Source organism: Tenrec ecaudatus, chromosome 14 (assembly GCF_050624435.1).
Source record: "Tenrec ecaudatus isolate mTenEca1 chromosome 14, mTenEca1.hap1, whole genome shotgun sequence".
Lineage (NCBI taxonomy): Eukaryota > Metazoa > Chordata > Mammalia > Afrosoricida > Tenrecidae > Tenrec > Tenrec ecaudatus.
Genome location: NC_134543.1, coordinates 53,419,445 through 53,434,122, shown reverse-complemented (window position 1 = coordinate 53,434,122; position 14,678 = coordinate 53,419,445). Strand labels below are relative to the sequence as shown.

General features: G+C 48.4%; 1 protein-coding gene across 2 annotated transcripts in view; it reads right to left on the bottom strand.

Moving 5' to 3' along the window:
- Positions 1 to 14,678, bottom strand: part of NID2 (nidogen 2) — an 85,260-nt gene that overhangs the window by 3,597 nt on the left and 66,985 nt on the right. Inside the window, exons 12-18 of one of the 2 annotated variants that reach the window (XM_075531178.1) lie at positions 9,956 to 10,075; positions 8,784 to 9,017; positions 4,794 to 5,015; positions 4,145 to 4,314; positions 1,814 to 1,943; positions 1,070 to 1,241; positions 216 to 373 (exon numbers count right to left, since the gene is read on the bottom strand). In XM_075531178.1, the coding sequence (XP_075387293.1) occupies positions 216 to 373; positions 1,070 to 1,241; positions 1,814 to 1,943; positions 4,145 to 4,314; positions 4,794 to 5,015; positions 8,784 to 9,017; positions 9,956 to 10,075 (1,206 nt within the window). The remainder of the gene's footprint in view (positions 1 to 215; positions 374 to 1,069; positions 1,242 to 1,813; positions 1,944 to 4,144; positions 4,315 to 4,793; positions 5,016 to 8,783; positions 9,018 to 9,955; positions 10,076 to 14,678) is intronic. The other variant, XM_075531179.1, reaches the window with a different exon arrangement.

Genomic DNA, 14,678 nt, shown 5'->3' with positions numbered 1-14,678 from the left:
AGTAAATGGCTGATTCAACCCATCCCCCTAATTCTCATGAGGTTCATTATAAGAATCATTTCAAAATGTTCTCTAAATGATAAGCTAACTGCCGTGATGCTGTAAGTGCAAGCCAGGAGCTCTAAATGCAGGAGTTGTTTCGTAATAGCACCTGTCTCATCGCTAGCGCCTACTACAGTTAAGGGTTAGCTATTTGTGTCCCTTCAGTAGATTACCTGCATCTGCCCAGCAAAGCAGTTTGGAGAAGGGGTCAAAGGTTAAACCATTGGGTAGCCCAATGTCTCTGTTCACCAAAATCCTTCTGTTTTCTCCGCTTAAAGTCGAAGTTTCAATTTTAGGAGCTTCTCGATTCCAGTCTGTCCAGTACAAGTTGCTGTGGATAAATTGAAGAGGAAACAAGTCAACATGGTACTCCTATATGCTGAGGCACTCCTACATCCTCAGGAAGCCCCTGGAGTGAGGGCTGGCTTTTGTGATTGCTTTTTGTGAACAGAATGTGGCTGAGGTGAGGAATGTCATTGCCAATATTAGGTTTCCAGATGACTGACTGTACCTTCTCTCTTGGGTGCCCTCACTTGGTCGACTGCTCTGAGACAAAGTGGCTGTCATGGGACCTACCCTGTAAGAGGCCCGTGTGCCAAAGAGCTGGTGTCTGGGCTTGGGTGTCAGTCTCTACTTAACTGCCGGTAAACCTTTGAGGTAAAGTAGCTCTGACACTACAGTCCCCACATGTTGCTGAAAGAATCCCTTTCCCTTGCTTGCTAAAGGTTGTCTCCTCAGAAGGTGTGCCTTCTATATGCTTGAGATGTAGGCCTAGTCACTCTCACAGCACTCTGAGTCATGTCACAAGCTAATGTTTTTACTCTTCCTAAGAGTAAAAATTTCTGAGGAAACTAAAACCTTGTTTTTGCCTGGAGCAGTGCCTAGTACCTAATAGATCCTCAATCAATAGTTACTAAATTAATGAATTGGAACCTTTACTCGTCACCTCCCCACGGGGCATGAAAATTCAAGTTTGATGAAGTTACAGGAACAGACAGGTAGCAGGAGATTAGAGAAGCCCACTGACCCTCTGATGGGATCCACAGCGATGGCTCGGGGGTTCACCAGCTCTGTGTGGAAGAGGACCCTGCGCTGAGAGCCATCCAGCATGGCGCTTTCTATCTTGTCCAGGCCACTGTCCGTCCAGTACATAGTTCTGTGGAAGTGATCGATGGTGAGCCCTTCGGGGCTTATCAGACCTAGAAGAAAAACAAAAACAGGCCTGCCATGTTTGTCTGACATGAAGGGTAAAGGAAAAGCAGGGAAATCCATGTCTAAATACCTCAAACAACAAAAAACAAACCTGAGAATGCTTAAGTCCAAAGAACAAGGTAAATAGAAACAGATTCTTGGACTACTTTTTTTCCTGTCACATCTAGTTTCTTCTAGACTAGCTGACCTACCAGCCTGATGGTAACTATGGCCACACCTGGAATTCTGCCATTTAGCTATTTCTTTCAAGAAGCTCAAAGGTCTTCCTCATTCCTTCGGTATAAACATGTTTGTTTACCAAGAGGCTGGACTGAGTGTAGCTCAGGACCTGTCCCATGGTAAACGAATGGAAAGTCTGAAGGTTCTAGTCCACCGAGAATTACCTCAAAACATTTTTAATCAGTCATTGAAAACTCCATGTGGCATAGTTTTACCTCAGGCAAATGGGGTCACCACGAGTCGTTGGCTGAAAGCAGAGTGAGATTGGCATCAAATCTGCAAGTGACTTCACCTCAGTGGAATCAGATAACATGCAGGTTTGTTGGGCAAAGCTGCTGACCTGTGTTAATGATGATCTCGGGCTCAGCTCCTAGGGCCAGACTCGCACGGCTGATCATTCGTCCAGCAACATCTGTCCAGTACACCATCCTCTCCTGGCAGTCGTAGTCAATTCCTACGACTATAGAGCCCTTCACGGACCAAAAGGTAGAGTTAGGAAAAGGCGGCCGCCTTGACTTTCCTCTAGGTTCACCACAGCTGCCTTTCACCTGCCTGGCTGCACTGAGCCCCCTGCCCTGTCGTCTTGTGGACAGTCAGCAAGTAGGGTGCGTGATGGAGGCAAACTTCCTGGGCTCAGAGTCAGGCCTGGCCACAGCTGTGTGGCTGTGAGTGCTTCACCTCTCTAAGCTCTGGAATCTCTTCATTTGCAGAATGGAGGTAATAATAGTGGCGTACTTCCTGTGGTGTTTGTACAAAGTATTCACCTAAGGACTAGTCAATCATTAGTACACAGGAAGACTTCACAAAGTCTCCTACAGGAGCCCTGGTGGGGCCCTGAGGAAAATGTTGGACTGCTGACTGCAAGGTTGGCAGTTGTAGCCCACAAGCTGCTCAGAGGGACTAGATGCAGCTCTTCCTCTGGAAAAGAATGACAGCCTCAGAAAACTCGCATCAGGTCGCTAGAGTTGGGGCTGACTCGCTGGCAGGGGTTTCATTTGGTTTCGGGGGAGTGCTATTCCTGTGGGCACTAAAGACAAGTGACTTCACAGGAATGAAGACCATGCATTTCATGGAAACATTTAATCAGCTCCTGCAATAGATTGAGACAAAAATTAGCCCCAGAAAAATATGCCCTTAGCATTTTACTGGGCAAGATATTGGGACCCCTTTCCAATGTTACCAGTATCCCTTTCAAAGAGCCTTCCTGAAGTCCACCACCGTGTGCCTACAAAATCCACTCTCCGCACCCTGTGAGTTTAAGCGCTCCCCTGCCCGAGGTGCAAGCATTCCTCAGAGAGCAATGCTTAGCTTGTACTCTTGCACAAAAAGAAAGTTTGCATCAGGACAAACGTCGCCCCACCTCTGGCTCCCCTCAGTGCTGCAGAGCTCTCACTAAATACCGGCTTTGAGAAAATGCTGAATCTGAGCTTTGCCCCACCGCCTCATTCTTCACTTAGCCCAGCAGATGTGGAACGCCAGCCTGGAGAGGCCATCTGCTGTCCCAGGGTCACGCCAGTTCCCTCCTTGCCTGACAAAGCTCAGCTTAAGCCTCTGGGAGAGCAGTCAGCACCAGCAACAAAGTACAAAGCAGGATTTGAGTCCTGCTGAAAATTAGGCAGGGCCCCAAAGGTCAACTGTAATTCTATGAAAATAGAAAACTCAGTTGTCCCAGGCAAGAGTCCTTTCACATGAATCTCCACTAACCCAGGGAATCATGGGATTCCTTAAACTTTCTTGGAGGCAAAAGGTCCCAGTTTAAGCAGACTTCTTCCACCTGTGCTTCTAACCTCTGTCCCATTTGTCAGTTCCACCACATCGACCCCACCCCAGGCCCTTTCAGAAATGAAGTGAGGCCATCTGACTGGGCCTCAATCGATAGGTGGTTCGCCTGGGTGACACCAATTTCTTGCTTATGAACCCTTCTTGAGAAATATTTACAAAATATTTCTAAATCCTGGCTGCTTATAAACTTTTTGGGGAACCACATGAGTTAGCTCATGAACAGAAATAAGTACAAACACGTGCAATGCGCTGTTCTTACCCCTAGATCAGCAAGGGCCCGCAGCACGAAGTAGAGAAATGCAATTGGACGCCGAGCCGCGTTAAGTGTCAAAGGTGGTGCCTCTGAGTCAACCCTGCCTCTTCCTCCCGCACGCCGCCATAAGGGAGCCCTTGGCAGCAGGGAGCATTTGTTACCCTTGGGCAGCTCAGTTCTCTGCCAGCCTCAAAGCAAGGGAGGGGAATGAGGCCCCATCGCACAGCAGAATGGGAGGGGCGGGGAATGCAATGGGGGAGCCTTCATCAACTGATTACTGATTCATTCATTTCTCAACTGGTGGCAGAAATTACAGCAGTGGTTGGGATTTCTCCTGGCCCTGGGTGATTAAGATCGTCAATTCTTAACTGGGTCGCCCTCTGCCTCCCCTTCTTAACATTCCTGGAATCCCGTCTATAGCTGAAACCCTGTGTAACAGCTGGAGGCAAGTGACCTTGGGCAATCTGAGGTGACACCTGCCACTGAAGGTCCCACTTTCTGCCAGGGCAGGTGCAAGGCCAAAAGATGGAGCCCCAGCCTCCTGTCTATCCAGTCCCTGTCCTGAGACATCATGGCCAGCACTGGCCGCCTGGAAGCCACACCTTAACCCAACCCCACAGGAAGCATCCACTTTACATGTAGTGACAGCAGGGTCTTGGCTGCGTCCTTCTGGAGCCTGGTGCCATTAAGAGGCAAGTGGCCAATCTGCTGGCCCTGGGCATAGAGCAGGAAGGTGCCCACGGAGGGAGGGGTCACATCTGGGCGGGGGACCGGCCGAACTGTGGGTGGAGCAACCGTGGGTATACCTGCCATACAGAATAGAAGGGTGTAAACACGGATCAGGGACAGAAACAGCGCAGCGGAGTCTCCCCAAGAACATGGCACGTTCTTCACCCCCAACAAATGGGCTCCAGATGTTCTTTACATTCTAATCGCTAGGGTGGGGTTTTTTACAATCAATTATGTAAATCACTGCGAATTACTAGGGAGGGAGACAAAGATTTCCCTCTGAACAAAGCAGAGGATCTTTACTCTTTGGAAACCAGAGCTGGTATTGTGCCAGCTTCCCTGGGACGCAGGGTGACGTGTATCCCCTTTCACCCAGGAGGGCGGAGGGGACCGGTCACGTGGAACAGGATCCCAGATGGTCTGATGGCAGGAACTGCTAATGACAACACCAGACATTATCTCCTAAGGAATGGGGCTGGAAGTCAGATGAGCACTCCCCTCACTTCCCCATATTCCTACACAATGAAGCCCTCAGAGGCTGCTGAGGGGTGCTTACACGCAGGCGTGGTGCCTGGCTGGGAGCGGGTGCCCTCCACCTCTCTGCCGTCTTTGTCCACACACCAGCAGAAGTCACTCTTCCCGTGGCACTGCAGGGGGACGAAGTGGCCCAGGTCATCACACTGGGGCACGTACTGGTCATCGCGGGCGGTGCCACCATAGTGCGCCAGCAGGCTTTCCCTCCAGCGCTCACAGACTGTGCGAGGTCTCTGGGTGGGCTCTGCGCAGACGGAGAGGAAAATCCTTTAATTGTGGGTTACGGACGGCATTTGGCATCCCCAAGAGCCCCTGCCTGGCCAGCCTCCTTGGTGTGTGCTCTTGGTGGGCCTTGTGGCCCCTGGGAGCTGGGCCAGGGCTGTAGCTATGCTCTGAGCCACCTCTGCCGGTTTAGGAGAATGGGCTGGGTCTTGATGCTCCTGTCTCCTGATCCTAGGCCCAGCCACATCAACATGCAGGGCTCCCTTGGCCTGGGAAGGGCAGTGACCCTTGGGACTCAACTAGACTCCTTGAAGACCCAGTGGCCTGCCTGCATGACGCTCAAAGCCAATCATTACTTTTCCCACAGCTTCAAGCTCCAGGACTCTTCTGGGAGGCTTATGCAGCATTTTCTGAGTTCCCTACTTATGTCCACTGAGAGGTACAATGGTGGTGGCATGTGTCAATGTATGTGTGTGCACCTGTCAGATATCTTGAAGCAGACTTTGGATGGTTCCATTAAAATACGAAGTCATTTCACGTCACGCCTCTGTTCAAAACTCTCCAGTGGCTTCAGGGGATGAAGTTGGAAACGTGATTTGGTTCCCTCAATGACAATTTCTCTGGGAAATCAGGAAGATGGTGAACACAATCCTGAGAGACCAAACCCACTGAGGTCAACGGCAAAAGTCACTTTGTCAGGTAGAAACCACACTATCTCCTGACCCTTTTTAGTACCTCATGGATTATCTCACCCAAATGTGTCAGAGGAAAGAGCATCTGCCATCAGCCCGTAGGTGGGATTCCCTGGAGAACCTGCGCCGACCACCCAGTCCCACAGCCCTAACTCAGAGGACCTATTCTCAGTTCAAGGGGCCACCCCCCAGGCAAAGCTATTTGCCTGGAATGCAGGCTTAAGCACAGTCAACTTCTGGGAAGGGTGCTTCAAATCACTTACACATGGGCTTCTCATTCCTTACTATTTCAAGCTGCTAAGTTCTCAGCCAGATTCTGGATTGACTACGCTTCTGCAGAACCTTAAATCAATTCAACTTGGTTCCATTAGTGGCTGATGACATGACGCCAGAGCAAACCCAGAATTCAAAAATGTGGGTGACCCAGGACAGAACATTAAGCAGAAAAGGAACCATTATAAGCTGAAGCCCTGCTGAGGAGCCCTGGCAGTGTGGTGGTTACGTGTGGGCAGCTAACCACAGGTCAGCAGTTTGAAACCACCAGCTGCTCCAAGGGAGAAAGACAGGGCTTTCTACTCCCGTAAAGAGTTGCAGTCTCAGAAATTCTCAGGGGACGTTCTGCCCTGTCTGGGGTCGCTCTGAGTGGGCATCGACTCAATAGCAGTGAGTTTAGGTTTTGGTTTTCAAAGGCCTATTCCATCTTTTTAGCTAAGAGCACAGTGTGTACCTTCCATAGCAACCAAATCTTGTGAATGACAGTTGAGAGTGACGCTTCCTGGCGCCTGGCTCAACGATGATGTGTGTTGCTCTCCACTGTCCCAGCGATAATCTGATGTCACCCATCAGGTTTCTGAAAGGGCTCTTAATCTGCAATCATGTAGGGCTCACCACACTGCCTCTGAGTCTCCCGTTCCAGTCTGTATTTCAGATCATCCAAATATTAAAAATCGAGCTGCTCTGGTTTGGCTTCATCAGCCACGAGTGAACTGGCTCAGACTGGTTTGCAGCCTCGCTCGCTCTTCTGTTTCTGGTCAGTTGGGATTTGCATAGTTGGGAACCTTTGGCGCAGTGTTCTCCCCTCAAGCTGACCCAATTATGGAGATGAAGACTCAGAAACGGCAGCCAGGGCCAAGGCAGCGCCCAGAGAGAAGTCTGGGCCCATGGGAAAGATTCTGCACAGAATATGCCCCCATTGTAGTGGCCAATTTAAGTCTCTTGGCTCTCTTCTGAGTCATTGTTTTTCACAGATGTCTTAAACTACTTGATAGAATTCTTAAGTCATATTCCAACCCTCTGATTTCTCCAAATACTGGATGGAATTAGAATAAAAACTTTTATAGGAGGGAAGGATGAGAGAGCCAGGATCTCTCTGTATGATTTTTTCCCCCCTATGTAGGCTCTTTTCCCAAAGTAGAGAGACTAAACAGAGGCCTGCTACCACTATGGAAACACACGTCTGTCTCTCAAAGCAGTATCAGCTTTTACTTAGATAAGCTGTAGAAATCACTGCAGTCCTGGCCATAGCAGTCCACACTGTTAAAAGGATCAATTTTCCTGGTCATTCTCCAGTGCTTCTGGCTTTACTCTTGAAAGCAAAGACCAATGTTTATAGGTCCTTTTTTCAATAATGAAAATGGACCTAGAAATTATTTTTGGCAAAAATGGTATCAAACCAAAGGTATGTTTTCATAGTAAACTTTTCTGAATTACAAGTCATCAGAATAATTCAAATTCAGGGCAAGGAGAAGCAGAAGCCTGCTGTTGGCTTAAACTGCGAGCACTTCCTAATCCCTCCTCCCCACAGGTCTGGAGTACTTAGGTGGTGATAGGCAACATCACCAGCATCTCCGAGTCTGGCCAAAATGGTGTCCAAAGATTCACAGCCATTCAACTAACTTATATAGGGCATGGGATACAAAGGAACATGGGGGTGGGGGAGTGTGCCTGGCAGGAGAGCAATTCATCCCAGCCCCAGGCAGAATTCCAGTCACAGGAAGGGACCCTGATGAGGATAAGGGATGACTCCAGATGAGAAAAGCTCTCCAAATTGAGTCAGAGCCCGCCCTGCTGTGACCTAATACAGCAGATCCCTGTCCATCTTGATTGTAACCTGGGAATAGAGTTGACTGCTGGGCTTGACTGGAGAGGGCTGTTGAGCAAACTGGTCGGATCCACCATGTGTCATCATCAATTTCTCTATTGACATCAGCAAGGTTATTCCTTGCAATTCAGAAGGTACAGGGAGACAGTTACAAAGGCAGGCAGTTTTCCTTTGGGACAAAAGGCTAGCCTGGCCAGGTCCTCTCGCTCTCTCTACACTGCCCTAACAGATGTGGGCCATGCCTTCAGTCAAAACGTCCAGGCTTGTATTAAGAATTTAAGAAGGTGGCATCTGCTGTAACAGACTACTTTGTCTCTATAACATGATTGTGTGTATGTGTGTACATACATATCTGTATATACATTAGTGTATGTGTGTATATTATATGTGTGTGTCTGTACACACACATGTGCTTACACATCCTTCCAAGGAGGAGCCACCACCCAGGTATAAATTTGTCATCCGGTAATGGCTTGCATATTGCTATGATGCTGGAAGCTGTGTCGCTCATGTCAAAGGTCAAGAGGAATCATTCATAGGTTACAACGGAGCTTCTGATCTAAGACAGACCCAGAAGAAAACATGCTAATATACTTACAGAAATTTGCCAGTGAAGCCCCCAATAAAATTATTTTTTTTAAATTGTTAGTGAAAACTCAATGGCTCACCGCCTAACACGGCCCGCTACAGAGCTTGAAGATGAACGCATTGGTTGGAAGGCAGTCAAGCTACACAGAGGCCACCCCAATGGCCGGAGCAGTGCTGGGAAGCTGACACAGGACTGGGCACCTTCCTGTTCTGTTCTATGTGGCGGCACCATAAGTCAGAGCCAACTCTGGCTGCTCACAGCCCCAGGCTAGAGGAGGAGTCAGAAGGATGCTGAGTGACCTTGAGTCAGCATGTCTGAACAGGGGTTATGCCCTCGCCCCACCCCCCAGCCCCCAGTGTCCTGCTTGAACCCCAGGCCTGGCCTGCAATCCAACTCCTGGTTTCTCACCTGGGGCCCCACAGTGAGGTGAAGTGGAACCAGGGGGGGTCCGGGTGCCAGGGACTTCATGGCCGCGTGGGTCCACACACCAGCAGAAGCCTGTGCTGCCGTGACACTGCAGTGGCAGGAAATTGCCCTGATCATCACACTGGGGGATGTGGTGTGGGGATCCAGGATAGGCAGGCTGTGCCTGGGCATAGCGCTGCTGGTGATGACAGGGTTTCAGTCCTGCAATGGGCTCTTCTGGGGCCGGGGGGGGAGAGACAGAGGGAGAGACAAAAGGCATCAGAAGCTATTCATGTTCACAAGGGAACCTGCAAGTCCCCTGTCCTAAGACGAGACATGGAAGACAGCGTGCCACTGGGATTTGGTAGTCCTGGATTTTCATTTTCTCTCTGCTGCTATCTAGTTTATTCCCAACTTTCACCGTTCACACTCTAAGTCGCTCACTATGTATAAGCAGGACAGCAGTCTCTCATCTCAACCCTTAGGCTCTCGTTGCTGCCTGGGTCAGACACCGAAGCACCTCTGGTTTCTGTCCAGAGGTCGAAACATGGGAGAAATCAAGTCAAACCCTCACGCATTCCTGGAGGTGCTGAGCTTCAATCTGAGCAGCTCCGTGTCACCGGTGCTCAGCCAACTAAACGGTGCTTCCTCCTGGCTCTCCCGTGTACACAGCTCTTGTTTAGTAAGCTTCACCTCAATCACCTAACCTGAACCCTTCCTGGCAAAGGAGAGAAGATGACAGGGCATCTTCCCCAGGCTTCTAAGAATGCTAATCACTACCAAACTTCAGCAAACTGTTATCAGTCCAACCTGGAGCCTTGGGTGGTGCAGTTAAGCACTTGCCTGCTAACCTAAAGGTTGCTGACTCAAGTCCACTCGGAGGCACCTTGGAAGAAAGGCTTGGTGAAGTCTTTGAAAGATCACAGCCTTAAAAGCCAGCCCCCTGGAGGACAGGGCCACCCTGCAACTCGGGGGCTCCCCATCAGTCGGAATTGACTCCATGGGAACAGTGTGGTTTCATCATTAAGTTAGGCAGCAGTTGGCAACTGGAAAATTCTAGAGCTTAGAAAAATCTACCGAGGCCCCCTACCTGTTCAAACTATGAGTGGACTGAAATGTTGCAGATAACAAAGACCACCAGTTTCCTGTGCCTAACTTGGCGTCCCAAACCTTACCAGGCGTACACTGAATTCCGTCCCCACGGTATCCAGGCTGGCAATGGCAGGAAAAGGAACCGGGGGTATTGTAGCAGGTAGCTGATGGGTGACATCTGTTTTCCAAGCATTCATCAACATCTGCCGAGGTCAGGAACGGGTTAGAGCGGGAGAAGGAAAAACAGGATGAGTTCATCACACACCCTCTGTGCTACTAAACTCATTGAAACCAACTCAGAGAGACCCTAGAAACAGATTACAACTATCCATTAGTGTTTCTAAAGCTGTACCCATCATGTAAATAGGATGCCACTTTTTTGTTCCCAGAGTGGCTGGTGGGTTCAAGCTGCTGACCTAATAGTTAGCAGCCTCATGCTCAATCAACCATTATGCTACCAAGGTCCCATCGCGTTCTGCTAAATGGTCTTCATGCACATGGATCAGCAGTAAGTTGTCAACTTCAGAGGTCTTGCCTGAAATGGGCTCAGAGAATTTTCGGGCAGGGGTAGACAAAGGCTGTAATGGAAATGTAGGCATTGTAGAAAGAAATCAAGGACTGTGCGGACTGAGGATGAATGCTCAGAGGAAATGTGCACGTTGCTCACTCACCATAAAAACAATGTTGCCTTGTATTTCTAGAGCATCTTTTAACTACAAGGAATTCCAGGCAAAATTAAGGAGCTAACAGGAAAATTCTTTTAACTACAGTGAATTACCTTTGAACTAACTTTTAGACTACAAACCAGGTCCTTTTCGATCAGTAACCCTACAATACAGATATCTATATATATATACACACATAAAACAGCCTTTTCCTTTCACTGCTGGCACTGTCTCCCTACAACACATCGCTACAGATGCAAAGCCCAGATGTCATTCCATATCGTTTTGTCCAATTAGCACTGCATTCATCAGTGACCTCTTTCCCAGAGCCTTAATTAACCAGATGTTTTCTTTATCTACCATTTTAGTAGAAAAAGTACAAGTACCACCAGGGATGTTGGAACAGCGCATAGCAAAGAAAATGGAAACATTTCAGGCATTAAGACCGCAAACAATTCGGGTCTCCCCACCACGTGTGGTACCAGGAGGAGCCATTTTCACCCTGACATTTCTCAGAATTAAAAGCCAGCAATGCTGACCAGAACGGAAGTGACATTCCATAGGCTTTATTACTGAAATCAGCAAGTGCTATCAATAGCAGTGCAGTGAGGTAAGCGATTAAGCCAGTGCCCAATGGAGAGGAGCTTCGCTTAAGAGATAGGAAGTTATCTCGAGTTAAAAAAAAAAATGCTAAAAAAAGGGTGAATGTCTAATCACGCTGCCACCAAAAATCGAACAAAGCAGTAGTCCTATCCATGATGACATTAAAAATAAATTTTGTAAGGGTGAACAGGAAAAAAAAAAAAGGAGTAGAATGTTCAGGGAGAATTCCCGAAAAAGAGAACCTGAAGACGGACACTGCGTCAGTTCAGGAGGGCTCGTGGGCAGCTGTTGGCAAACTTCATGGCGCCATGAAATTTGAAATTCTCTTCCACTGTTGGCCCCTCTGATCAGGATTTCTCTATAATAGACTTTAATCTAAATGTTTAGTGATGATAGCTGAGCACCATCTGGTTTTTCTGATCTCATAACAAGGAGGCAGATGTTTCTGGAAGCAACCAGCAACATGGTCCACATGCTCTTCTTTCTGACTCCTTTCTCTGCCATTCCAGGCGAATACGCATCAACTGTGCACTCCGATGGCCACCTAGCAGCTTTTAAACCACAGGCCTGATTCAACAAATTAGGAGGTCAAATAGAAGCCCTGATTATGTTAATGAGCCAATTAACTGGTATGTCTCATAATACCAGGGCCCTAAATCACCAAAACAAGAAACTAGCTCCCGTAAGGTTTGGGGTTGTAGCCCCAGTAGCTATTTTTCCTTGTCATTATAAATATATCTATCACAGGACTTGTGCCCATTCAACTCTTTACAGGTGTACAATCCTGGGCAGAAATTATACAGCTGTGCATCTCTGCTCTTAATGTGGTACATCTGTCACCCACCACTGACTCTTCTTTCCCCACTCCCGCCCCGATAACAACAAACTTACTTCACAATATACATGCCTTTTCTTACGTTTTATATGTAAATTCACAACATGTATCCTTTGGTGACTGACTTCTTTCCCTGAGCAGAAGGCCTTTGGCCCCATCCAGGTGAAAGCATCTGTCAAGATGTCAATCCCCACTAGCTGCGCTGTAGGTTGTGGTATGCAGTCGCTCTCATTTGACCTACCCACCTGTTGATGGACTTCAACGTTGTCTGATTTTTGACTGTGTGACTTGTGCACTGGCCGGTGAGCACTGGTGTACACATTTCTCCTCGAGTCTCTGGGGCATAAAGCTTGCAGTGAAATTGCTGGGCCCTGGGTTAGGTCTATTTTGGGTTTTCGCCCCATCGTTTTCCATAGTAACTGAACCATTTTGCATTCCCACCAGCAATGAATAGGAGTTCTGATTTTCCCACCACCTTCTTGTCAACAACTGTTTTCTAATTGTCTTAGTCATCCTGGTGGGAGTGGAACGGCACCTCATCTCCCACTTTGGGGGAACGGCCATAGGATTTTCAATGGCTGGTTGGGGGAGCAGATTGCCAGGCCTTTCTTCTATGACACCTCTGTGTTGAGTTCAAGCCACAAACCTTACTGCTAGGAGCTGAATGTTCAACCACCTTCACGATGAAGTCCTGACTCCCTGTTCCTGAGTTCAATGCCAATCCTGCCAGAGTCAGGATGGTCCTCCCCTGGCTTCCCAGGACCCCATGTAATCTCTCCTATGGTAACACCCCGCCCACCTTGCTTTGAGGACACACACACCGAGTCATCTCATGACTGAAGTGCAGTGTTTTCCATTAAACAGAGACACTATGTCCATTAGAGTGAAACACCCTAGATTGTAACTAATAAACTGGCGCAGCATAAATCCACCCCTAAATCTAAATACTAACCAAGTTTAAGGCCACCCGGAGAGGCTCTGCCTAGGTAAGTATTTGGCTTCCCTAGTTACTTCCAGGTGGCCTGACAAAGGTGAAAGTAGACAGCTGTGTTTATCTACGGGGTTAGAAACACGCAAGGCTGTCTCATTCATTCCTCAGTTAACCAAATATAAGCCAATAAAAACAGTAACTCCATGAAACAAACATTTCCAAAATAATCAACGTGAGTTTTAGATGGCCATTTTTGGCTTTCCTTGAGGCCAATTTTCTGTTTCTTCAAAGGACAACTCAAATGCCCAATGCCCAGTATGGAGATGTGACTGACCACCCAGGTCCTCTGGCCTAGAGGAGGTATAAAACTGGCTGTAAAACCAAAGTTGGGAGGGGGAGAAAATGGTGATCAGATAGGACTCATCCGTCCGGAGCTCCTGCTGCCAGACCAGAAAATTGGGAGGTAAGGTGAAGGAAACGGGGAGGTGGAGTCCTGAAATTAGAACTAGGATACCAGGGGTTGTCCTGAACCCCTTTTTGTGTGGGATTTCCACTCACAAAGCAAACCAAGAACACTTTAAAGAGCTCTAGCTTTGGCGAGTCCGCAGGTACCGGCTGTGCCCTTTCAGGGAGCAGCGATTTCTGCAGGCAGATGCCCAAGAGGGGACAGAGTCCCAGACAGGAGGGGAACCTCACTCCGGAGCTCTCCGTGTGGTTGGCTGCCTTGAGCCCACAGCCAGGCGGGTAGCCATAATTTAGAGTAAAAGAAAAAAATATAGTATTTTAGGAAGATCGTGGTGTGGGAGAAAATAAGCGGAAAATTAGGAGTCCAGGGAGAAAATTTAGTTCCAATTGGCCGAGAAGGAAGCAACCTCCCTAATAAGTTGGATCTCCCCCGCTGGGGCCAGCCTGACAGCCCCCAAATCGGAGCACATCACAAGCAAAAATAAAAGGGGTGAAATATATATTATTGGTTTAAAACTCAAACCCAAGTCTGGTTGCTCAGCTCCAAGGAGCACTTAGGCAGAGGCCCTTAACATAAATCAGCATAAGAAGCAACCCAGCTAAGGAATGCCAGAACTCAGCTACAGGGCCGGGTGGCTTTAAGCATAACAAAGACCCACTGTAGCAAGAGTCAGCTTTAAACAGCAAGGAGCTACAGCCCAGTGACTGTGAGAGACAATTACATTTGAGTATACTCCAGCTGACCAGGGAGATAAAAAAATTTAAAAATTTTCTTGGTCTCTCACATTCTACTGCTAACCTCCAGATCACTCCCCTTAGCCTAGGGCATTTACACCTGTGCCACACCCAGCTAGGTGAGCTCCACCCTGTGTAGGTAGATAGGCTGGGAAAAGCCCTGATGACTCCCACCAGGGGATACTCTGTTCAACTTCTTACTGGGCAATTCCTGCCTGTGTGCCTGGGGGCATAAGGCAGCTCGGCCAACACTCCTCAATGCTCCAGGCTGCTGCAGGAACCTCTGCACAACCTCTGCGACACCAAAGCAGGCAACCCTTCTGGGGCACTCCCCTGAGAGGGAAGCCACAGGAGGATAAAGTGGCAGGTTAATTCCATAGTGAAATAAGCTATAGGCAGTTCCAAGAAGCACTCCTACAAGTCTCCCAGAGAGAGCCAGTGTTCTTTGACTCCCTGGAAAATGGCACCTGGCTCCTCCAACACACCGCAATGCAAACAGCCATCAGCCCCAACGACCTCAATGAAAAAACGGGAGAAACAAAAGGCAATGCCAGAAGATGTCCTGAACATAA